This window comes from Hibiscus syriacus, unplaced genomic scaffold (genome assembly GCF_006381635.1).
Source record: "Hibiscus syriacus cultivar Baekdansim isolate YM2019G1 unplaced genomic scaffold, ASM638163v2 tig00112988_pilon, whole genome shotgun sequence".
Lineage (NCBI taxonomy): Eukaryota > Viridiplantae > Streptophyta > Magnoliopsida > Malvales > Malvaceae > Hibiscus > Hibiscus syriacus.
In genome coordinates this window covers 384,839-411,243 of record NW_024063432.1, presented here as the reverse complement: position 1 = coordinate 411,243, position 26,405 = coordinate 384,839, and the positions used below count along the sequence as shown (strand labels likewise).

General features: G+C 35.3%; 1 protein-coding gene across 3 annotated transcripts; it reads right to left on the bottom strand.

The window, feature by feature from the left end:
- Positions 1–19,708: 19,708 nt before the first annotated feature.
- Positions 19,709–25,879, bottom strand: LOC120184982 (putative leucine-rich repeat-containing protein DDB_G0290503). 3 transcript variants are annotated; one of them, XM_039189318.1, is made up of 17 exons: positions 25,610–25,879; positions 25,365–25,532; positions 24,707–24,757; positions 24,397–24,630; positions 23,917–24,015; positions 23,750–23,805; positions 23,339–23,450; positions 22,951–23,130; positions 22,576–22,842; positions 22,043–22,228; positions 21,777–21,962; positions 21,583–21,693; positions 21,206–21,508; positions 21,020–21,118; positions 20,473–20,939; positions 20,341–20,373; positions 19,709–19,927 (listed from the first exon to the last, which is right to left on the bottom strand). In XM_039189318.1, the coding sequence occupies exons 2-16, from the start codon at positions 25,485–25,487 to the stop codon at positions 20,346–20,348; spliced, it is 2,502 nt and encodes an 833-aa protein (XP_039045249.1). In that variant the 5' UTR covers positions 25,488–25,532; positions 25,610–25,879; the 3' UTR covers positions 19,709–19,927; positions 20,341–20,345. The 3 variants fall into 3 exon arrangements, with proteins under 3 accessions (XP_039045249.1, XP_039045250.1, XP_039045251.1); XM_039189319.1 differs by having other exon boundaries at positions 21,583–21,688; positions 21,775–21,962; positions 25,365–25,879; XM_039189320.1 differs by having other exon boundaries at positions 24,397–24,624; positions 25,365–25,879.
- Positions 25,880–26,405: the final 526 nt, after the last annotated feature.

Genomic DNA, 26,405 nt, shown 5'->3' with positions numbered 1-26,405 from the left:
ATGATATAAGAAGATAAGTGGGGGCCCATACCTAGATTTCTCCATCATTAAAATGGGGCCCCACTAAATTACTATATTTTTGAGTTTTTTAAATAAAAAATGATATTTAAAAATATTTTTTAATTATTGAGGCCCACTAAATTACCATATTTTCAAGTATTTAAAATAAACAAATATGTTTAAAAATCTTTTTTAATTAATAAACTTAAAAATAATTTTAAAAATGAATCCCTCTAAGTTTGGGGCCTAGGCGGTCGCCCCCCCTGACCCCGGCCCTGTCTATCATAAAAGCTACATGAAAATATACTCAAAAAACATTGTTGCACTCAGACGAATCAAATAGATTAAACGGATCTAACAGGGAAGTCAATGCAAAAAGTTAATTTGTACGTCAAAGTCAACCTTAGTCAAAGTCAATGCTATCAAAGGTTAATGGGATAACAAATCAAACATCAACGAATCGACGGGTTAAAGAACAACTATCGGATCGAGTCAACTAAGTCTGATCAACGGATCAAACCGGGTCAGTTAACGGGCATGGTCAATCGATCAAACTAGGTCTATTAAAGGCTCAAACCAGATTGGCCAACAAATCAAACCATGTCAGTAAGCCGGTCATATTTGGGTAGCATTGGGTACGAGTCCTTATTCTTTCCAATTAGATCACTAGGTTTTGACTTTGTTTAATTTGATCATATCAACTTTGTGTTTCTTCCAATTAAACCACCATATGTAGATTCCATACATTTCATTACTTAGAATTCCAGTTTTAAAATCAATGAGACCCCAATTTCAAAATCTTCAATCCAAACAATTCAACTAGACCCCACTCTTAAACTGGATTTTAGGGTTTTACAATCATATAATCATATTGTCACGATGACATGAGAATAACACATTCATCTTTATTGGGTCCAATAGTGTACTTCAATTGAAATTCATGAAATTCATCCTATAAAATTTAAATTAAAGTGTTGTATCTTGTAAGGTTAAATCTTGTCCTTAAAAAATTAAATTCAAGTTAATGAATTTGGAAAGCTAATTATTATTATTACTTTGAATAGTTTAAGGGGATTATAAGGTAGTATCTGTTAATAATCGATTTTAATCATTGACAATGCATGCACACCCTGCAGATGTAGCTACTCAAACCCAAAACTTCAATGGAAAACAACATTTCTTTTAACCACTAAAACCACTCAATAGATTCACGAGCTTATTATTAGAACCGGCTTACTTTGAAGGTGTAAATAAAACAAAGTGTTTAAACAGTGGCTAGATATTATGGCACTATGAATTTGGAGAATAAATCCATGAGGAGCCACTGTGGTACCTGGCTAAGCAACGAAATCGGGAAAATTAAAAAATTGATTTGAATCAGATTATATGGTTTGATTTAAATCTTTATTTTGTGGTTTAGTTTTAGTTCGGTTTAAAAATTTTAAATATATAATTTAATTTAGTTTAAGTTTTTCATATGAAAATCATTTAAACCGAATCAAATCGAATAAAAAAATAAGTATCCAAAATAATTTTTTTTAAATTTAAATAAATAAAATCTTAAAATTAATAATATTTTTTATAAATTTAAATTTATATATTTGCACTCGATTTAAAATTAATAATATTTTTATAAGTTTAAATTTATATATTTATTTAAATTTAAATAAATAGAAGATGCAACGTGATGAAGCGAGTAGCATACTTTGGAACCAAGATGGTGAGATCAAGAGTAAGGAAACCGAAGAGTTTCGGTGGGGAACTCTGGAACGTGAAATGTTGAGATGTAAAAGAAATGGGTATTCTCTCCCATTGATGAAAACGGCAGCTGCAGCAACAGTGACAATGAAGACGGCTTCAAAGCAAGGAAAAAATTGAAGGAATTTTGGTTTAAGGGTTGACGTTTGATCTAATTATTATTTAAAATAAGATTATAAAAATAACGTAATTAATATTTTATTTTAAATAATTTATGTTTAGATTTTTAACTAATTTATAATTATATGCTTAATACTTTATAATTTTAAAATTTTATAAATTAAATTGAAGTTTTAATTTATAAATATACGTCGAGTATTTTAAGTTTTTCAAGCTTTAACTGAACTTTTATTTTTTTACTTTGAGTCAAGCCTAAACATTTTAAGCTTACGAGCTTTCTAACCGAATCAAACTTCAATTTTTGATTTTGAATTTGTCTTGAGCTTGACAATTTTAAATTTAGGAGCTTTCGAGTTGAGTAAAACACAACTTTAAACTTTTTAAATCGGGTTAAACTCAACAATAATCGAACTCGACTTGACTATTTTACAGCCCTATTATTTTACTTCCGTTTATAATTGAGCCTTTAGCATTTAAAGATTCCAACTTCCCCCATTTGGAGAAGCTCCTATTAAGCTATGAAATACTAAATATAGCTCCATTTTTCATTTAGCTTTGCTTTTTGTGTCGACTCTTCAATGGGGTTGTAGACACTCGTTTTTGTCCGGGTCTAAAAATATATTATTATTATTGTTGTTATTATTATTATTTATTATTATTATTATTAACTTAATTACATTTTTGCATACTTAATTTGCGGCCCAGATACAACTCAGCAGGCCCACTAAGAAACCAGTGACTCAACACACAAGCCCAACCCAGATACAACCTGAAGCCCAGTACCAGGCCCAAATCCAGCTCAGACCGGCCCGTTTGTAACCCAAACAAATTAAGGTTTCTGAACCCTAATCAGTAGTCGCCACGGCCAACGTTTCAACTCCCATTGACGTATGGACTCCACTACTCGTTTCCCCAACCGTGTGAGCCGCCGCCGAACGTTCTCGCATGATGTTGTCATCAACAATGATAACAAATCCATCAAACAAAGAAAAGCCAGAACAATCAGAAAAAAACCCAATAAAAAAATAAAAACAAATCAAATGTTATCCCGAGGCAATCTAACTCTGCCACAAGTTTATCTCCTCGGTAACATTATCATCAAACAACATCCATCACAAAGTCACATATGAAAATAAAAAAGAGGGAGGAAGACAGAGAAAATGAAGAGATATTCGGCGGAAAGAAAATATCATAAGAAAAAAAAACTAAGAAGAAAAAAACAGAGAGGAAAAAAATGAAACAGGAGAGAATCAAAAGACACAAACAGAAACAAGAAAAAGAAAGGAAAGAAAAGTTCTTACCTTGGTTCGGAGTTCACCGGGAAGCCGAAGGGTCACCGATTTTCAAAATATTCGAAGGTATAAAACCAAGATCTAGGACTCTATGAGAGGTTTTAGGCTAAGAGGGACTAAGTTTCGGATTAAGGGAGAAAGGAGGAGGCTTTTGAGGTGTTTGAGTCTCTCCAGCCGTCGTGAACCGCCGTGAGGTCTACCGGCGGTGACAAACCCTTTCTTCCTCGATGAGGGAAAGTTGACTCTCTTCTGGTTTTCTGAAACATGTAGTAAATGAGAAGATGAAGGGGAAAAGCCTTGGGCTTAGGCTTTTATATCCCCACAAAACGACGTAGTTTCTAGGGTGACCGTTTGGCATTTTTGAGCATGAGTAAATCCCACTTTAGGTCCCTTTGATTTTGTAATTTCATCTGTCAGTCATTTAATGAATTTTGATCCTTTTTTATTTCGAGTACTTATGTTTCAATATTTTTATTTTAGTCATGCTCATACATATTGTGTATTTTTGTTAATATTTGATTTTGGTTATGACATTTGTAAATCCTTTATTTTAGTCACTGCTTGGCATTTGGTTTAATTATTGTTTAGCCTTTTATGTTTATGGTTCATTTCATTTCAGTCATTTATATTATTTATGGGTTATTTTCATTTCTAGTATTTGTATTGTTTAATATTTTTGATCTTAACTTTGGTTTGTTTGTATTTGTTGTTCAGCCTCTTAAATTTCTGTTAATAGCAGTTTGGTCCCTTAAATTTTTAAATATGTTTCTTTGGTTATTTATATTTTGATATGTAAATTTTTTATTGTTCTGTTTGAGTCCCTTATGAATGTACATATTTCACATGTTATGTATTTTTATGTATAACATTAAATAAATGTTATTATTTTTATGTTGTAAATATTTTATTTTACATTTACAATCACATTTGTTTATATTGTATTTCCTTAACGATTAATATTATCCGAATAATTTTATGAACCGATTTGTAGAATGAGAGTGGAAAGTATCACTTGGACGAAGTGATGCGATCCGATACGGCATTTTAACGAAATGAGAACTTGAAATAAATTTAGTTTGTTTTACTAATTAATTTTTTTTATTATTCAAATGATCCAATGTGTTTTTATGTGGTAATTTATTTTACGCAAATGTTGATTTATCATTTATATTCGATTCGCGTTTTTAAATCATCGAGGAGGGAATATTCTTTACAAATGAGAAATAGAGGATATAGAGGATGTGCAAATCTCGTGATTTCTTATAGAATTAAGGAATATTCCCTCATAAATAATTCGAAGCAAATTAATTAAACTTTAATAAATGGATCATATTCTAATTAACCTTATATTCTATTTATATTTTCCACCATTTACGACGATGTGTAAGTGATTTAATACCAATTTTGGATGTTGTGGGGGTGTTTATCCTTTCCCACGCGTAACTGACTCCTAGACCCGTTAAATCAAATTTTTGGTAAACACATACCATCTTTTTTCTTAAAAATATGATTTTTCCTTAAAATTGTTCTAAAAGATGATTTTTAGATTTTCAAACTACCTAACCCAAAGGTCGATGGCGAACCCCTTTCCACTCAATTCAAATCAATTTAAAAATCACCATTTTTTTCCAAATAAAAAGTGATAAAATAACATTTAATTGTTTTTTTCTAAAAAAATGATTATGACAGGGGAAGATTGGAGAAAACTCATGGTTGAATGCAGTGAAGAAAGCTTTTAGGTCTCCTACTAAGGAAAATGGTAAGAGTTGTACAAGGAGAGAAGATGGTGAACAAGATGAAGACAAGGTTATAATTAATGTCTCTTTGATTTTTCTTCTTTTTCTCTTGAATGCTTTTGCATGTGAGCTTTAAATGAGTTCTTTTTCTTATTTTGAACAGAAAAGATGGAAGCGCCGGTGGATTTTCAAGAAGCCTGCGTATAAGGAAACAGTGATTCAACACGATGAAGCAAGCACCATGAGTACTGAAGACACTTAATTTCATCCGCTTCAATTAATATTAGAGAAAATAACCTCAGTGACCAAAAATATCTTATAATATACGATTTTAACCAACTTTTTTTGGATTTGCCAAAATGACCAACTAAATCGCAACGCGATCGATAATTCGTAACGCGATCTCCGGTATCGCAAATCAGTTTCCAGATTCGCAACGCGAACTTCGACTATCGCATTGCGATTTAAATATTCACATTGCGATAGTCCAAGTTCGCGTTGCGATAGTCGAAGTTCGCATTACGATTTTCCAAATTCGTTGCGATAGTCGAAGTTCGCGTTGCGATTTATTCCAAATTCGTTGCGATTTATTCCAAATTCGTTGCGATAGTCCAAGTTCGCGTTGCGATTTATTCCAAGTTCGTTGCGATAGTCGAAGTTCGCGTTGCGATTTATTCCAAATTCGTTGCGATGGTCCAAAATCGTTGCGATTTATTCGAAATTCGTTGCGATAGTCCAAAATCGTTGCGATTTATTCCAAATTCGTTGCGATAGTCCTTGCGATTTATTCCAAGTTCGTTGCGGTAGTCAAAGTTCGCGTTACGATTTATTCCAAATTCGTTGCGACGTAACGACTGGTGGTATTGCATTTGTTTCTTAAGAATTTTCTCTAAAAAGATAGTATTCGCGCGGACGTGTCGAAGACACGTATTACCACGACCACGACCACGACCACGACCACGACCACGACCACGAGACGAGACGAGACGGACGGTGGCGGCGGCGGCGCGCGAGAGTCCCCCTTGTTCTCTATCATTCAACAAGGAAGTGGGAAAGCCAAGCCTTAAATACCATTCCCAATAGTGTTTCCAATACTATGTGGGATTGAGCATTACCAAAACTTATTCCCAATACTATGTGGGATTGAGCCTTAAATAGTGATATTATTTTTGAATGTTTTGCTTAAAATTGCAATAATCGCGGTTGATTGTAGATTGACTTTTAATTATGACATATTTAATCGTATAATACTAATGCAATTGGTTGCTGATTCAGTTGTTTTAAGGTGCATGATTGTTAATTGTTTCCTGAATAATCACATTGTATTGGAAACAAGTGTTGGTAATGCTCAATCCCACATAGTATTAGAAACACTATTGGGAATGGTATTTAAGGCTTGGCTTTCCCACTTCCTTGTTGAGTGATAGAGAACAAGGGGGACTCTCACGCGCCGCCGCCGTCACCATCCGTCTCGTCTCGTCTCGTCTCGGGTCGTGGTTGTGGTCGTGGTAATACGTGTCTTCGACACGTCCGCACGAATACTATCTTTTTAGAGAAAATTCTTAAGAAACAAATGCAATACCACCAGTCGTTGCGAACTTGGACTATCGCAACTCGAACTTGGACTATCGCAACGAATTTGGAATAAATCGCAACGCAAACTTGGACTATCGCAACGAATTTGGAATAAATCGCAACGCGAACTTCGACTATCGCAACGAATTTGGAAAATCGCAACGCGAACTTCGACTATCGCAATGCGAATATGTAAATCGCAATGCGATAGTCGAAGTTCGCGTTGCGAATCTGGAAACTGATTTGTGATACCGGAGATCGCGTTGCGAATTATCGATCGCATTACGATTTAGTTGGTCATTTTGGCAAATCCAAAAAAAGTTGGTTAAAATCGTATATTATAAGGCATTTTTGGTCACTGAGGTTATTTTCTCTTAATATTATTATATTATAAATTATCTTATATAAAATATATATATATTTACAATTTGTTATGTTTATGTACAAGCCCCAAAGACAAATAAAATGCTACATTCAGCAGCCCAAACCAAATCGGCTCATTACATCCGGCCAGTTTACACGCTCAGCAACCCATTACACAAGACCCAAACAGTGGGTGACCCAACAGCAGCAACAAATGACCCCCTCAGGAGCGACCCGACCTCAAACTGAATTCATTAAAGCCCCGACCCGATTTAAAACCCTAGAGTAAATTAGGGTTTCCAATGTTCAGCCGCCTCTCCCCTCTACACCGCTTTTCATGGCAACACGCCTCTATCTCCAAGTCATCAAACTCAAGGAAAATACCCATAAAGCAACATACAACAAGCATCAACCATTTTACTCGGATGAAAACTCTCCAAAAATAGCATGTTATTTTCTTATAAATAAAGCATGTAATCAACGGTACACACACAATATAGACACGAAAGAGAGAAATTACGAGAAAAAATAGCAACTCTCTTGCAAATCGCAACCAAGGAATATCAATAAAAAGGTATATTTTTTACCTCTTTTTCGTTTCGATCTGTGGGTGTAGTGGCTTTGGCCTTTTTCTTCTCCTCGTTTTGCTTTTCTTTTCGGTTTGAAAGACCCAAAAAAAAGTCGGCGGATGACAAAAGGGGTATTTTCTGAAACGCATTTTTTAGATCTACAATCTCCCGATACCTATTTTGAAAAACTAATGCTATTTTCGGAGAGAGGGAACCTAGATCTTTCGAAAAACAGAAAAAAAAATATTTTAATTTCGTTGTTGATGATCGGCGGCCGGCACCGATCAACGGTGGTCAGCGAGGCAGTACGGTGCCGGATTCTGAAAAGCACAGTCTATGTTCTTCATTTGTGAAGAACAAATGAGAGAATTTGTTGAAGAATGAGGACTTTCGTTTGTTAAGAGAGAAATGAGAAATAAAAAATGATTTAAATAAGTGACACGTGGACCCTGTGTGATGGCTAAATTACATAACTGACACCGTTTGCTTTAAATTTTCCCTTTCTGACACCGTTTGACCAATATTTCCAGAAGTAGCACCCTTTTTGCTGAGTTGGCAAAGGCGCGTCCCCGGGGACGCGCTTTACCCGTGTTTTCGCTGAGTTGGATGCCACGTGTGGAAGGCGCGTCCCCGGGGACGCGCCTTTGCCAACTCAGCAGACACGTATTTTGTTTTATAATAAATAGTTTATTTTTATTATTATTATAAATTAATAATATTATGTAAAATGTTTCGATTATAATGTAAGAATTATCAAATGTATTTTGTTAATGTGTGTTAAAGGTGGAGTGAATTATCTACATTAATATGATATAACAGTATATGAAAATCAGTTTTGACTTTATTGTAGTTATAGGAAAAATGTATGAAATTATAATATTACACATATGGTTATATTATTATTTTTGATTTTGATTATCGATCTATTAATTTTATCAGTTAATTATTTAAATGTTATCAATCTAGTCATCTCATATCAATATTTAACGAAAATATTGATGCATAAGTTAATAAATTAGTATAATTACATATTTAACTTCAAGACTTACATATTTTATAAAATTAGTCTTATTGAAAATTTAATTTAATAAATTTAATCCTCCAATCAGAACATGAAATGTGTCATCGTATACATAAATTTTTTAATAACTTTTAATTTGTTTAATTTAATATTTTTCTCTACTTAGAAGGTGGAATTATTATTATATTTAAAAAAATTATAACTAATAATATTAATTATTATATTAAATAAATATATTAAATATATTTATGTATTTAAAAGTTAAAAAAAATTATTTAGGTGTACATACATTGACAAATTATATAAATGCAATAACATTAAATTATTAGAAACAAAAACATTCATTTAAATACAATATTAATTACATAAGAGTTAACGGTTATATGATGATAACAGAGCTGGACATTTTTTTCTATTGTGCCCGATGTTTCTACAATGCCCACATCGTTTTTGTTCTGTTGACTTCTCCCGAATATCCATATCACAATGTATTCTAGTAGATTTTGGACGACCTGAGTCCCTCAATAGCAATGGATCTGGTACAATTGTAAGCCAAGTTTGAATCTCATTTGGGTCTCTTTCGTTTCCTATGGGCGGAAACTCAAATTCATATACCTTGAATACTTGTGAAAGTTGGTATACGGGATCAACATAATTTTTGTAGTCCAAATGCGAATGTGAGCAAGCAGCAATGACATGAGAGCATGGATATTTGAGTGCTTGAAAGAAACCACAATCGCACCACCTCTCTTGCAGATTAACTCTGAAAGAGTTAGCTTCAATCCCTTGCAGCGGACGTGGCATTTCAGTTACACGAAACAATTCACGGGTGCGAGAAAAATTTGTAACTAACATCCCATTTGATGCAGCCACTTTTTTCTGTAAATCAACTACTAGTCTTGGGTGGTAAATATGTCTGTTTTGCATCCAAGTAAGAGCTTGTCCACCGAGCTTTGCAAAGAGTTGACCCAAACGAAAATAAGTCGTTTTAACCAACGCCGTGACTGGTAAATGGCGAGCCCCCTTTAAGGTTGAATTTATTGCTTCAGCCAAGTTTGTTGTCATATGACCATAGCGGTACCCCCCGTCATATGCATTTGTCCACATTTCTTTGCTGATGTCCATAATGTACTCGCACCCCTTCTTATTTTTGTCAAACAGCTCTTGTAGCATCGACTCAAACCTTTGAGGTAAGAGTTCGTAACCTAAGCCATTAGGAATATGTAATAGTTAATATGAAGTATAAATAAGTAATAAGAAATTGATAGAAAAATTGGGAAAAAGTAACATACTCATCCGCACGACTAACTGACGTTCGTCGTTCTTCTTGTATTTTCCGTAATAGTTTGCAGCAATATGACGGACACAATAACGATGTTGAACATGTGGAGGTCTATACATTGTACCCAAATAGTCCATTGCTGCTTTTATCCCGGCTCCTCGGTCTGAAATAATGCATACTCGTTCCCTGGTGACAACATGTAAACGTAAATTTTTAAGGAAAAAAGCCCAAGACTCAGTGTCTTCTCCTTGAACGAGGGCAAACGCAACAGGAAGAATATTGCGGTTTCCATCTTGGACCACATCCAATAATAAAACTTGCTTGTATTTCCCATACAAGAAAGTACCATCAATTTGGACAATTGGTTTACAGTACTTGACTGCATTAATACACTGAGGGTAAGTCCAAAAGACTCGGTAAAATTGGCAGCGATCGCGAACCATTCGATCATTCACGTAATGATGTTGAGTTTCGAACTCAACAATTGTCCCGGGATTAAGTCTTTGCACAACATGAAACCAACTGGGCAGCTCGTTTTAAGAGGAATCCCATTCGCCATGAAGTTTGCAAATGGCATTTTGTTTTGCCAACCACGCTTTTTTATATGAGACAGTGTACCCATATTGTGACTGTATAGCAGAAATCAACACTGCAACAGCTATATGAGAGCTTTGCTTCACAATGGGCATGATTGCTTGACAAATAATGTTGGAGTCCAAGTTGGGATGATCCTGGTTTATACCTGTTGCACAACATGTATGAGGACCGTTGTATCTGGTTAGTTCCCATAAGTTGTTCTTCCTCTTCCTCTTTGATACACGGACCATCCATTGACATTCGTTGTCACGTTGGACGCAGTAGCAAACATATTTCTCCGTGTTAGATCGATCAACTCGGGACTGAACTGAGTTACGAATATTGTAACTCTTTATTGCCATCATTGCTTCCTCCTTCGATGCGAACTCCATTCCAATATGTAAATTACCGTCATTGACTGATGATTGAAGTCCATAGTTGCCAACATCAGGAAGATCTGGAAATTCAGGCTCATACATTGCATCATAATTAGCCTCATACATATGTGCAGGAAGTTCGGCTGGTGTTGTATTTATCGGAACGTCATCCTCGTCATCATCAGAATGTACGTTAAACTGTGGTGAGTTAGGTTCAACGAATAATCCCGTTTCAGCACCATCTGCACCTAGCTCCCGAAGAAGTTCTTCGGGTGGAGATGAGGGTTCCTCCGATAATCCAATGTTGAGGTCAAATAAGTTCCCGCTTGCGTGTCCTCCCCTTGAACTTGAGGCCATTGTATCATGTGGGATGTGAATAGACTGTCGTCTCGTTGGCATTTCCATATGTAAGTCAAAAACATTGGCAGATGAATATCCGCCCCTTGAAGTAGAAGAGATGTTGCCATATGGATTATTGGTGAAGCCACGTGGGTTGAGATCATAAGCAGTTGCAGATGAATGCCTTCCTATTGAACTTGATGGCATGGTATATGGCGTTGGATCCGCCATTAATGATGTGAAATCATTACAGATCAGTTGTGTCGGGCTATCAACTTGATCAGTTTGATATGCAATGCCAAAGTGAGAGGAATATGAGAGACCACGAGTTGCACGAACCTCAATAAAAGTGGCATACATTTCAATAAGAGATTGTGAACTCCCCATATGAGCATCAACCATCATAGAAATATCATCATCGTTTGAAAGCTGAAATGATGTATACGTGAGCGGAAAAAGTTCAGTAGGAAATATGTACTGAAGTGAAGATAGTCTTCTCTGGCATGCTACACAAATCTTTAACGAAATTTTTGTGATTAACTCCTCAATTGTGATGTTTCTCTTCAAGGTTAAGGGGATATAATGATCTGACTCAAAAATAACCCCCTCTTCAACTTCCTTAATTTCTCTATCATATAAAACAACAGCAGAAAGACGACTCATTTTCAGAGAATTTGAGAATTTAGAGTATGGGAATTTGAGAATTTGAAAGATTGTGAACTGAAGTTTGTTTTGAAAGTTTATAATACGTTGCATATAATAGTGTCTATAATCGGAGTACTATTCACATGAAGGCGCGTTCCCGGGGGCGCGCCTTCCATTATTTCGTCAGAGAATATGTTATCATTGCCCTATTATGTCACTCATGTCCCTCGGGGACCTAGATATATCAGTACCTATTATTTCACTATTCACATGAATGCGCGTTCCCGGGGGCGCGCCTTCTATTATTTCGTCAGAGAATATGTTATCATTGCCCTATTATGTCACTCATGTCCCTCGGGAACACTAGATATATCAGTACCTATTATTTCACTATTCACATGAAGGCGCGTTCCCGGGGACGCGCCTTCCATTATTTCGTCAGAGAATATGTTATCATTGCCCTATTATGTCACTCATGTCCCTCGGGGACACTAGATATATCAGTACCTATTATTTCACTATTCACATGAAGGCGCGTTCCCGGGGGCGCGCCTTCCATTATTTCGTCAGAGAATATGTTATCATTGCCCTATTATGTCACTCATGTCCCTCGGGGACATTAGATATATCAGTACCTATTATTTCACTATTCACATGAAGGCGCGTTCCCGGGGGCGCGCCTTCCATTATTTCGTCAGAGAATATGTTATCATTGCCCTATTATGTCACTCATGTCCCTCGGGGACACTAGAAATATCAGTACCTATTATTTCTCAGGGGACATGAAGGCTCGTTCCCGGGGGGGCGCCTTCCATTATTTCGTCAGAGAATATGTTATCATTGCCCTATTATGTCACTCATGTCCCTCGGGGACACTAGATATATCAGTAAATAAGGTAAATTATAACCAAAATTTAACTTCTTTTGAAAGTTCAGCAAGTTAAGAATAACTTAAATTAAAACGTTATGTGAAGTTTGAATAAATTAGATAAAATGTTATGGATAAATTGAATAAATGTGAAGTGATAAGTTGATTGTGACATTGAAATTGTATGGAATGAGCATTGAAATGTGACATTGAATAAATTGCCAATTCACCCCCCTCTTGGCTGATTCCGTCGATCGATGAACTCAACATAAGTTGATTTTAATGTATACGTTTTAATATATATGTTAATGATAAAATCATATGTATGGATAAATTTAATTTCAATTTAAGTATTGTGAACTATAATTGGAATATAACTTTTAATTTCGAATGCAATTGGAATATTAAGTTGAAATTTAATGTTAAATTTCGAATACTATAATTTATATTTTAAATTTAAATTTGAATAATATTATTTTTATTTTTATTTTAAATTTCGAATAATATAATTTTTATTTTAAAAACATTTATCAAACATTTAATGTTAAATGTGAATAAAAAATAACATTAAAAAATATGTATGTAACAACCATGAAACATTTAAATAACATAACCAAATTACATAAAATTCTGAAATATAATTATTTAAATAACATTAAATATAACTGGATCACCGATGTCGTCTTCTCGAATGAGTTCCACATGGTGTTGGTTGTCTATTTCGTGGAGGATTTCTTCGTGGAACTTGTTCTTCAGTCTCCTCATCTTCACTAGCATCATCAGCAACATTTTCTTCATTTGGTGTAGATGACGCTGAAGGGGCTGAAGGGCCTGTATAAAATAACGACCCTGGAGGAGTGCTAGTAACAATCCCACCGCTCCCCGGGAACTGTGAAAACTGTGAAAACATTGGCATCGATGTATGTGATCCAGATGGAGATTGAGGTGTCTGCGGAGAAGCACCACCAGCCAAATAAGATGCATATGAACCATATGCTGGATCATTAAACATAGTCGTATATGCACCTCCATATGGTATAAAACCCTGCGGGCTAGGCATGTAACCTGGCGGGCTAGGCATGTAACCTGGCGGGCTAGGAATGTAACCCTGCGGGCTTGGAATGTAACCCTGCGGAGATGGCATATAAACTGGTGGGCTTGGCATATGAAGTGGAGGGCTGGGCATGTACCCCTACGGCATCGACGAATAAGGATGTTGTGGTGGGACTGATGTAGAACCGGTAGCGCCTTCTCTCCGTCCACGCGTCGGGGGACGATGATATTGAGACGGTTGACGTCTTTCTCGGCGCCTAGGAATGTTAACCCCTCGTGCTTCCGCCGAAAGTAGAAACGGCTTCCCATTTTCATTAAACCAGTCCATATAGTTATCCGTAACCATATGACCAGTTTCAGCGTAATATTGTCGAGGGGCCAACAGTGTATATCGGTTCTCCCAAAGCGCAATCCAATCTCTGTGTCTTTCCACCCAGTTAACATCTTTCTTTCCTCGTCTATCTATGTTATGCACGTCGTCTAAATTCCTAGGAGCTCCAGGAATATATTGCGTACAACCATACTGACAGAGCACGCGATCAACTGGATGCCACTCAATAATAGCATAACATATAAGAGGTATAACCGATATCCATACCTCTAATGACCCACTAAGGTGGGGTGGGATGCAAGCTTTCACTTCATCACTCGCATAAGGTATCCACTGAAACTGAAATATAAATATACAATTCAAATAAATAAAATATTCTAATTATATCTAACATTTTAAATTAAAATATTAATAATTAAACAAATTTAAAAACATACCTCAGACCCAGCTTTCGTATCAATAAGTAAACGAATTTCCTCTAACCCAGTAGGTATACTTTTATGGTCCTTTCTTTTCATCGACCACCTATGAAATATAATATAAACTAAATATCACCCTATTTAATTGAAAATATTTAAATCAAAATTTAGTTCGAAAATTACCTCAACAATAAGGGGAATACGTATGGTTCATTCACGATCGGGCATAAGAAAGGCATGCGGAACCACGCCCATGATTGTAGAAGCAGAAGACATCCACCGATAGCAGTTTTCTTATAATTGGTCGCCCGACACATTTCTCTAAAGAGAAATGCCAAAACTGCAGCACCCCAACTATATCTTCCAACTTCATCAAAATCGATCAGATGCCACAACCACATACAATGCACCTGGTTGCGAGATTTGTCGGGCATCAATATTCCTCCAATTATTCGTAGAATATATGCCCGAGCACATGCCTTTGCTTGATCCTCTGAAGCATTTTCATTTAAAACCTCAAAATTAGCTTTCAACCAAGATAAAGCTATTCTACCTCCATTAAACTCTGGCGGAGCAGCTCCAAGATAATCAATGCACATTGATTGCCAATCACCATCCGCCGTACCACACATCATATTTCCGTCGACGGGAAGCCCCAGATGCATAGAGACATCCTCCAATGTAATTGTCGCCTCTCCACATGGAAGGTGAAAAGTGTGTGTCTCGGGCCTCCACCTCTCAATCAGTGCAGAAATTAGGACAGGTTCGAGTTTGCAACCGCCTATAATTGTTGCAATATACCCGAACCCGGCAGAAGCCAAATATGGCAAAATACGTTCCGGTGTCGGTATACGTGGATTTTTAATAAAAGTCTCTAAAATACGATCAACATCCTAAATAATATACATTATAAAAAATAAAAAATAATATAAATTCATAATAACTTTAAAATAAAAATAAATTTAAATATTAACATTAATTATAAAAAATATTACCATATCACTAAAATGTCTGGAGATATGATCAATATCCAATCGCAACAGCATTTCGTTTTCCATTATAACTGTAGACAAAACAATATAATTAGCAAAAAAAATTAATAATTCTAAATAAATAATAATTATATAAATATTATTTTAATAAAAAATAATATTTACATAAATATATTAATATAAAAAATAATAACTATTTAAAAAAATACTAACATAAAAATAAATTTCTTACCACTAATAACAAATTTAAAACTCAAATAGTTGGAGAATTTGAGTTATATAAGAGAGGAGAATATGATTTTGGTGTGAAGAATGAGGGAGGGTTGAGGGGGTTTATATAGGGGAGGATGAGGGGTAGTTAGGAAAAACGGATGGGGGCATTTATGACATTTAATGGAAGGCGTGTCCCCGGGGATGCGTCTTCCACACGTGTCTGCTGATATGGCAAAGGCGCGTCCCCGGGGATGCGCCTTCCACACGTGGCATCCAACTCAGCGAAAACACGGGTAAAGCGCGTCCCCGGGGACGCGCCTTTGCCAACTCAGCATAAAGGGTGCTACTTCTGGAAATATTGGTCAAACGGTGTCAGAAAGGGAAAATTAAAAAAAAACGGTGTCAGTTATGTAATTTAGCCCTGTGTGACCCCGTGCATCAACCTGACCTGGACAACAGGGTTCGTGTGTTTTTGATTTAAAATGGGTAAATTCCCATTTTGGTCCCTCATGGTTTTAAATACTTCAGTTTACCCCTGAATTCTCACTTATTCTTCGATTTAATTTGAAACTGGCCCTCAAATTTAGCTTTTATTTCAATTTCGTCCTTTTTAATGTATATATATTTTTTGTTTCATTTATTATTTTTATTATTTTCTTTAATTGTTTTGGGTTATTATTATTATTATTATTTATTTATTTATTCCTTACTATATTTTTCCTAATATTTTATTTTATATATATACTTTTATTATTTATTTTATTTATTTATTATTATTATTATTATTTTCTCTAATATTTTGTTTATATGTTGTTATATATATTACTTTTTTCATTTATTTTATTTTTATTTCTTTATTTATTTCTTTATTTATCTTTTTATTTTTTATTTATTCTTTATCTTTATTTTATTTTATTTATGTATATTTTCTTTATATATTTTTATTTCTTTCATTTCATCTATCTTTATTTTAATTATGCTATTTACTTTTCATCTTTGTTGTATCTTTTTTGTTATTTATTTCAACTATTTTTTCTTATTTATTTTATTTTCTTTATTTTTATTTATTTTCATTATCTTTTTTGTTATTTATTTCAACTATTTTTTTCTTATTTATTTTATTTTCTTTATTTTTATTTATTTTCATTATCTTTTTTCTCTAACACTTTTCTTGACCTCTTAAGGGTATACTTTTAAATCCGTCAGAGGTGAGTAATTCGGATCGTTATTTTACCTTTTACTTTAACTTTCAATTTTCTTAATTAAAGATAACTGGAAATTACGTAGTACCGAAAGAACAGTTCAAGGGTGCTAACCCTTCCTTGACTGTAATCGACTCCCGAATCCGACACATCTTTGGTAAGACGCAGATCAGGTAAGAAATAAGGTATCCGATCAACCCATTTGTTTTAAAATAAATGATCGATGGCGACTTTAATATATTTTCATTCAAGTCAAAGCACAATTTCGAGCCCAACCGAAAGACGGACACGACAAGTACACTACCAGAAGCTGAGCAAAGATCACATGTTATTGCGGTGGCCATTGCCACCACGGCTGCTGCTCAGGAAGCCGTGGAAGTTGCTCGGCTCACAAGGCCACATATGTTATTCAGGGAACAGTTTGCCACCATTGTTATACAGACAGTTTTAGGAGGATATCTGGTAAATTAAAGGGTAAAGTACATAAACAGTTACCGGGCTATTGCGTGATGTTTTGTTTAGTCTTCGACTATCAAAAAATTATAAAATGATCATCCAACCATATTTATACGTTCTAAACTTATTATTTTATGTTAAAAAATGACAATTGTCTAAGACAAATGTTAACATAATGATTGTAATATGATAATATATGATCATAAAACCATTTGAATTGTATTTTTATGGCTCGAGTCTTCATTTTTATTATGTAAACTTGTTGATTGACTCGATGATATAATATAAATAGCTCTATAATCAAATTTTATCATATATTAGTCACAATCGTCAATTCTTTAACAGAAATAAAGGGTTTCAAACATAAAAATAATTTTTAATAATTGAGAGACTCGATAAAATAATTTCATATAGTAAGTAATTATTTATGCCCTTTACCCTAAAATAAAATGATAATGAGATTGTGTTGTTGCGTAATTTAGATTGAATATTTGGACTAAGAAAAATGGTAGTGATTTTGAAGGCAAGGAGAGCTCTTGGAGCACTCAAGGGGGTGGTGAAGCTGCAAGCATTAGTGAGAGGCCACAATGTTTGAAAGCGAGCAGAAGTTACTCTCCGATATATGGAGGCCATGCTTCGAGTGCAAGCTCAGGTTCGTGATCGACGTAAGAGGCCGATTTGTGCACATGAAAGAAGCACAAACTCCATTTGCAGTGATCACAGCTCATGGAGGTCGAATCTTGAAGAGATCAACAATGGAGATGATTGGGTCCATTGGGACGAACACCACAAAACTCTGAAGGAGATTCAAGCCATTTTGCAGAAAACTAAGCTAGCTACCACCAATACCATGAAGCCTGAAAAGGCTCTTCTTCCTCAAGCCTTCCCTCACCAGATTGATATCTCTTTCCGAACTTAAATTACGGATGCAGTTTAACGTAATTGTAACTTAATTTGACCTAAAAATTATATACCTTTCATCTTATCTGATCTAAATAGTATATATATCTTCTACTCGAATCCAATATGACTTGAAAAATATATACCTCCATTCGACCTGACTTGAAGAGCATATTTCCTCTACTCAAACATGATTCAACTCGAATTTTCAAAGTAAAAAATCCAATTCGATACGATATAAAATAAAGATCTAATTAAAAAAATAATAAATAGATAGAGTATTTTAGTAATTATTCATAAATTTATATGAAAACATTATACTATTATCTCAAGCCGGATCAAAGGTTTTTTCGACCTAAATGTATACTCGACCAAATCTCACCCTTATATAAAACTTGACTTAAATTCGAAATATTTTTAGAGAAAAAATTAATTTTATCAAGTCAAGTCAGATAATGCGTTGATTTCAAATTAAATTAACACCTCTAATGATGAATATTATTATGATCATAGTATAGTAGGTATCACTATTCTAAACAACACCTTTTATCATTGTGTAATGACCGTTATTTCTGCATCAAACTGCTATTTACCCAACTGGGCACATGAGGTGTTCTTCGTTAAATTTAAGAAATTAAGTGATGTTATTTGTTTGATGAACTAGATTTGGAGAACTGAAAGAGACAGTGCCGAAGAGCTTGATCGGTGGACAAGAAGGAAGCAACGGGAGAGTAGAGGCAGGATGTCATCCGATCACATCGACCCCATAAAAATTGTTGAAATCGACACGTCTAGGCCATACTCGCTCAACACCACTGGCTCAATCCCACCGTCTTCCGCAAAGGCCAAGTTCCTCCAAATTTACTCGGCAGCTAGCCCTCGACGCGTCAAAGAAGAGAAGCTCCGCCGCTTAGCCGCTAATAGAATGAGTACCAACGCTGGTGCAATTTCTAACTACATGGTGGCCACGGCATCGACTATGTCTCAGTTTCGGTCACAAATTGCACCATAATAATAAAGGATTAAAGATGGAGTTTACGAATATAACTGGGGAAGTTCAACTTCAAGCTATTAGAGCAGTCATGGAGGCCATAATAATAAACACAGCATGTCTTCTTGTTATGCACATTATGGAGCCTTCATTTTCAGTTCAAGATAACAACTTTGGTCCAACCAACCCCCGATCGTGGTCCAAATGACATTTCGAAACTTTTTTTCAAAAACATTAATTAGTATTCTTTTAATTGAAACAGAACAAAACTAGGATTAAGTGTAGGCCGTGATAATATTAAAGCAGAATCACATATGATACTAAAGCAGGCAGCGTTTAATGACACTGACGCGGTTTCAGGCCAATTTCTTCCAAAACTAGCTGCTCTCTCTTTATCTGTATTATTTGCATATGTAGAATAGATTTGGATGACCACATGGTATCATCAATATCATGCCATCTGCTCACTCATATTTTTCCTTCATTATCACCGCCTGTAATTTTCCTGCTACAGTAGTTGGCGGTTTGATCGATCGATTGGGTCCGAAAGGCACACCAAGCTGTGTCACCATTGCCTTTAGTTGCTTACAATTCTTAAAAACCGGCGCAGGGATAGTAGGATATATAAATGGGAAATAAAATGAGCAGGTTCAGTATAACAAAATGCAGTGTTTTTCTTAACAGACATGGCGCAAATCAATTTAAATAGTTTCCTCTTATCCAATCCCACATTTTTCTCGGATGCAAAAGATTTTGCTGATCACCAATACCAAAAACATACATTCAACTACATATCATGTCCCAATATGCTTGCAGTATCCCACAACATGGCATTGCAAATCGGTAATCCTGCCAGAACAAAACGAAATCTGTAAATCTTCAAGTCACTTCGGCTAAATGATTATTACAAAAACAACGAAACTCTTCGAATAATGCTACAAGGACATGACTATTTTTCAATTTATCATGGTTCTGCCTTGAATATTTCACAAACCAATACTAATGTAGACCTGCTTTGTGCAAAATCACATATTGTTCATATTTCAGACCACCCCATACACCTCAGACAAACAATCAATCCCAGAAAGCTGAAACATAAAATTTAATGCTATGGTGCACAATAACAGTTTCTTCATTACGTTAGATGCTTCAAATTTAGCTTGTTGCAATCGATAATTACTGGTTAAAGGGCTGTCCTAGAACAGAAACTGCATATATGATGCAACAATCAAATAATAATTAAATTGAGGTAATGGACTCACTATCTTCAAGAAGACAATGCTGCCCCAGTTGCCCTGTAACAAGACAATTAAGCTTAATAAGTAGAGGCATAAAAACATACAATTTTAAATGATCATCAGACTCAGCTGTCTGCATGTTTTTACGCCACATACCTGCCCCGCTGTTTTCCGGAAAAATTAGAATTAGACCTTTCAAGACCTGAGGCCTTGCTTTCAACATTACTCGCACTCGATCTCTCAAAATTTGCCCCATTAGGTTTGCTCAATATTTTTACATCTGAAAGATTTCCAGCCACACCAAAAGAGATGCCATTTGGATGTTGATTCTTCATCTCTAATAGCTGTGAATGATCATCAGCTGCATTTTTGGAGATGACTGCATACCCCTTGAAAGAAGCATTCTCATTCTTGGCATGGTTGGAATCAGCAGCAGCTGATGGAAGACCCTTCTTTAGTCGATTAGGCTGTGCCATTGGAGTAACAGCAACAGAAGGCAAAACTGGGGAGTAAGGAGATGAGGCTGCAGCTGCTGCAGCAACTTTGGCAACAGCAGCAATGGCTGCTATCATCTCTTGTGCTCCCTCTCGAAGCCGAATATAATCGCCCTCAATCAAAAACAACTGGAATCACAATTTCAGATCTTCAGAAAGTGCAAACCATTTGCCTATAAAAAGAAACGTAAACGCTGCAAGAAACAAACCTCAGGGTGAGCAGCTACAAAGTCATCCAGTTTTCCATACAGCTTTTTGTAATCATGCCAGTGTAAAGGTGAGAGCATTTTCCCGAGCCTATTCGGTAGCTGCAATTGACAGATACAAGTCAAATCCCATTCGTGCAGGACCTAATACCAGTAAGTTCACCTGTGAAAAAATATTAGCAGACCAACCGTGGAACTGATCCGAATTCTGCCACCATTTGGAATCGTGCGAACAACGCATGCCAACAATGACCTTTCATCAAGCAGCGCTGTCTCTGAAGTCTTAGCTGATATCAAGTAATTAGACTGCCCGGTTGACACCAGCTTTTCGGGCAAAAAAGCAACAGTTCCATTTTTTACTGTTGTATCACAGAAATCAACAGAATGGACTGTATCATGAGATGGGCTGGCAGAAGCAACAGTACTTGTTTCCTCTGCTGTTAGAATTTGATCCTCCAACACATGATTATTCATGTTCAGAATATTCTGTTCCTGTCCAAGTTCAATGTTTAGAGGTTAGAACTGAGAGATTCCCAAATGCTTGAAGACTAATCAAATTGACAAACCTTGGATTCAGAATTCAATATTAATGCCTCATGAAATTGTGAAGAAACTTGTGGCAAGGTTGGTTCAGGCTGGGGGTCCACAAGGTAACTTGCATTTTCTGACTCAGCAACCTGAAAACAAATGGTCTCGGTAAGTTGCAATAACAGATAAAAACAAGAAGTTCACTGAGTGGGATGATTTTGATTTAAAGAACCTGTGCTTTCCCAGAAGATGATGATATCACAGAACTGAGCTCTGATCCTTTGCTTACATGCTCTAGATAGCCTGTACGAATGGTTTGCCCATTGACAGACATGTCATATTCATTCGTTACATCTTGTTCAGTTTGGGATGTTGGTTTATGATCCTGTGCGGACAGCTGTAAACCCTCTGAAGAAGTCTGGAAAACAGGATAAAAGCCCATTACATATAACAAAGAATACCTTGGGAAAAATTGATAATGTACAGATTTGACCATACCATTTGGTTCTGCCACTGCTGAATGGATGACAAATCTGGCATTGTGTAGGGTCCAACATGAGATGCCACAGAATGCTGAACTCCCTGTTGTTGCATGATAAAAGAATGCAGGGCAGACACCTGCCCAGGTGGGAAGTATGTAGACATCCCAACTGGAGCAATCGGAACACTTGGAACATGGTCATTCTGATTATGGACATTCACAAGGAACAAAAAGATAAAGCAAGTTATAGACGAGACGAAAAAGATCACAAATTGACCATTAAATAAAAGCCTACGCATTACAACTAAAAACTTCCAAAAATGATTTTACAAGCATCACTTCAAACCATAAGTTAGACAAAATGTAGAGGAAGGGAGGTAGGGGAGAGGACAACTAAAAAACTAATGAAATAATTGTATCAAATTTTGGTAATGAAATAAATTATCATATGAAGAAAGATGTATACCTATAATATAGATAGTTATAAATATTAAATTTCAGATTCCAACACAATTCAGCACTGAAACTTCAGAAAAGACAGAAATCTTACTGGATTTGGATCATTGCTAGCTGAAACCAACAATTTAACATTGTCTGAAGCTCCAGTTGAAATGACTGCAGTATTAGCATTTTCTGCACCACTTCCATTAGAATCCACTTCTTGTTCCTTATTTTGAACAAATTGAGATAAATCTTTTGATTTTCTTTGAGACATATGTGATTCATCAGTATAGGAACCATTCCTCTCCCTAACATCAGCCAACTCAAGTTGAAGCTGATGTATTGTATGTGAATGAAGTCTCTCCATCTCTGCAAACTAACATTAACAACCACAGACAAGGGAAACTTAAATTGCTGAAAATGACATCAAATCTATTCATTCAAGGAAAGAGACATGTAAACAAGAAACTAACAGCTCATATACCTGTCTCTGACATCCATGCCAGAGCTGGTTATATTGTTCTGTACGTTCTCGCAACTCAGCCTGTAAGGAATGGTTTGTACTTGACTGCAAAGCATCCATCTCCTGGACACGTGAAATCCAAGTTTGGGCTTCTCCCAACTGTTCATCCCTATAAAGGATGGCTTCTTGAGCAGCCCTATACTGAAGAATATGACTACCATTAGAAAATGCAGCTTGATGCCTTCTAGAAATCAACAATATACTTAATTGAAATTGTTACATGGCATAAATTTCCAACACAAACAGATCTGTTTATTGTAAATTTAGTAGATAAGTAAATATTGTAACTTTCAATAACCTAAAGGTTCACATCAGGACAGTGTAAAAATATTCAAGAAAGTATATGGACCTGTTCCTGCAACTCAATAAACTGCCTCTCTTTCTCTTGAAGATGCTCTTGAAGATCTTGCATCTGTTTTATATGTTGGGCTCTCTCAGCTTCTGAATGATCGTGTTCTCTTCTGCCAAAAGACAAAGAACAAGAAACTCATAATAGTTTCAGAAGATTCAAACCTCAGCAGCAACTTTAATGTATTAAAAGCAGAAACCAACAAAAGAAGTCTCTAATATTTTGGGAATGCCATTCAGATATAAACACTATGTTAATACATTCTGAACCCTTGGATAGGTCTAGAAGATTTCAGTGTTATAAGTCTCACAGCAACAGGAAATACAGATAAAACATTCATATGGATGGTAATCCATTGAGCCTTATGTTAATCACAATTACAAAGGCCTTAAATAAAACAAAAATACAGACCTGAAAGTAGCCAGTTTCTTGTTTTGTTCTCTGAGAAGGTCATCCTTTGCCCAGGACTGCCAAGATAACCAAGAATAGCTAATTTATACACGACTTGCTAAACCCCACACTTTAATTTTAAAAGAAAGCCAAATTTCGTCCAAAAGCAGAATAAGAAAATGAATAACCTCTTCTTTATCCACTTTGATGGCTTGCAGTTTTCTATCTTTCTCCTCCATTTTCCTTTCCAAGTCATGTATGGTCTGTTCTCTCTCATGGAGTTGCTCCTATTCAATCGAATATAGAAAAAATTACAGATTGCAAGTCACAAAAGGAAGCAACCTTAAAGAACCTAGTTGTAGGATGCTTGGAAATGATTTCACGGGTCAGCAGATGTGATTGATATTTTATAGACCATTCAAATCAGATATTCAATATGTGATTTCAAATAAATAACAATATGCCTTGAATAGAATTCCAGGAAAATTCAACAGTCAACACATGATGACATAAATTACTTAATGTTTATCATCTGAAATTCTATATTTGATTTTTCGTTCATAAATCAAGATCATATTATCATTCATAAAAGCAATTAAAACTATCTTTTTTTCTCCGAAAGTTGAATTGCAGAACAAACATACAGTCTATCACATTTTAATTCAAACCTCAAGCATGGCAACAGCATTGGCATGTGCAGCTATTTTAGCATCACAGCTGCTCTGCATTTCCAGGACCCTTGACCTCGCAATTGCCTGTGCTCGGAATTTAACCTCCATCTGCAGGAGCTCTTCTCTTTGTCTAGTGATATTGTGGATTTGCTGCTGTAATATGTCATCATCTAAACTTTCATCAGCCGTTATAGAGAAGTTAACATCAGCAAGCTCTCTTCCATGCTGCACCTTGATAAGTATTTAACAATGTTTACGTCTCATCATTCTCAGAATAGAATTCAATTTTAAGATTAAAAAGACTTACCTCATATATGGTTCTCTCATTTGATTGTCCCATCTTTGATCTGTCTATTTCCTGCAGATTGCAAGAAAACTGAATAAACCAAAAAAATGAACAGCAATGTTTTATGAATAATATCAATAATCATATACCACAGTTTGATCAACATAACTTGATGCTCAATTCTGCCACTCACAACTGGACAGTACCCCATAGCAGTAAACCCAAAAAACTTACTAAGCTCATAGGATTACATAAACACTTAATCCAGTTGACGTGAACCCAATTAACATAGCAAATTATTACAACCAATGGACCAGAAACTTGTCCCCAAACGTTTTAATTAATGAATCAAAATGCAAAATGCAAAACTTAAGCTCATAGATAGGTTCATAAACGAATCGTTGAAAAACCTGTTTCAAATTTTGTTTCCGAAAACCTTACCAAGTGAAACATAAATTTTTTACTTAATTAAAAACAACTCAAAACTGTATACAAATTAAAAGAACAAAAAAGATACGGTTTTTTTCCTTAAAAGAACGCTTGTAAAAACTAAATCAAACATAGTAACCTTTTAATTTGTTCATAGGGCCCAAACAATAACGAATTTTCGTTCTCAATTCAACATCCTCCCAGAACCCACATAATACAAAAAGGCGTATTCATCAATAAATGAAATTACCACTTCATCCGCATGGTTACGGACCGGGTGATGCTCGGAAATGGCACGCCACTCCTTACGCGACGATGATGACATTGTGAGCGAACCGCTCCGTGCGGCAGCAACACTGGCCGCTGCCTCCATTGGATCAGAATGTACAACGCTACACCAACTCTCTCACTTTCTAATCTGCAAAAAGAAGACTCAGAAAGGAAAAAATGGAAGAAAAAACTAGGGTTTTTCAATTTTCAGTTGAAGGTACAAACCAAACCCTAGAATCAAATAAATTCAGAAGAAAGGGAAGTGAATGATAGAAGAGAGAGGCGGAGATCAATGGGGTAAATTGGGTTTTAAAGATTGGAAATTGGAAGGGTTTTGGAAAAAAAAATTATTGAGATTTTAAGGCCATAGAGAGCGAGAGAGATGATTGGGAGCTTGAAGCTTCGACCCAGGTAAGGCTCCCGCCATTTATAGGGCAAGCTCGTCGACAATAAAATCCCATCACGCCTTCTGGTCGCGCGTGTTTTATACATTTTTAGTCTGCGGTCATAAATGAGATGAGACACTTTTAAGTTACTAGAGTTCGATTCGATCATTATTCAAATCGATTAGATTTTATTTTATGTTAAATTCAGCTTGAGCTTTTAATGAGTTAAAATAGATTATTTGATAATTGATTCAAAAAATTAGTTAATAATTTAAAAAAATAATATTTAAAATTTTATTTTTTAATTAAATTATTAATAATATTATAATATTTATACGTTTATAAAATAAACTTTAAGGCTTTCATGTATTTAGTATTTGGATTTAAGTTTGAGCTTCAATCGAGTTAAGTCTAAGATTGTTTTAAGTTCGAGTCGAGCTTCAATTTTTTATTTCGAGTTTGAGTTAAGCTTATTAATATTAAGGCTTAATAGAAAAATAAGTGACTGAATTTTATTTCGAAAAACATTTTGGTGCCTAAAATAATTTTTGTTAAAAATTAGTACCTAATATTTTCTCAGTTACACTTTTAGGTGCCTACTGTTTTATTTTTTAATTTTTTTTAATAAAAATATT

Excerpts from the sequence above, each read along its gene's own strand:
- LOC120184982 (XM_039189318.1), bottom strand. The coding sequence starts at position 25,487 with ATGGAGGCAGCGGCCAGTGTTGCTGCCGCACGGAGCGGTTCGCTCACA. Across the intron at positions 24,758-25,364 it reads GTAACCATGCGGATGAAGTG|GAAATAGACAGATCAAAGAT; the intron begins GTAATTTCATTT and ends TGCAATCTGCAG. Across the intron at positions 23,131-23,338 it reads TTATTGAGTTGCAGGAACAG|TATAGGGCTGCTCAAGAAGC; the intron begins GTCCATATACTT and ends CATATTCTTCAG.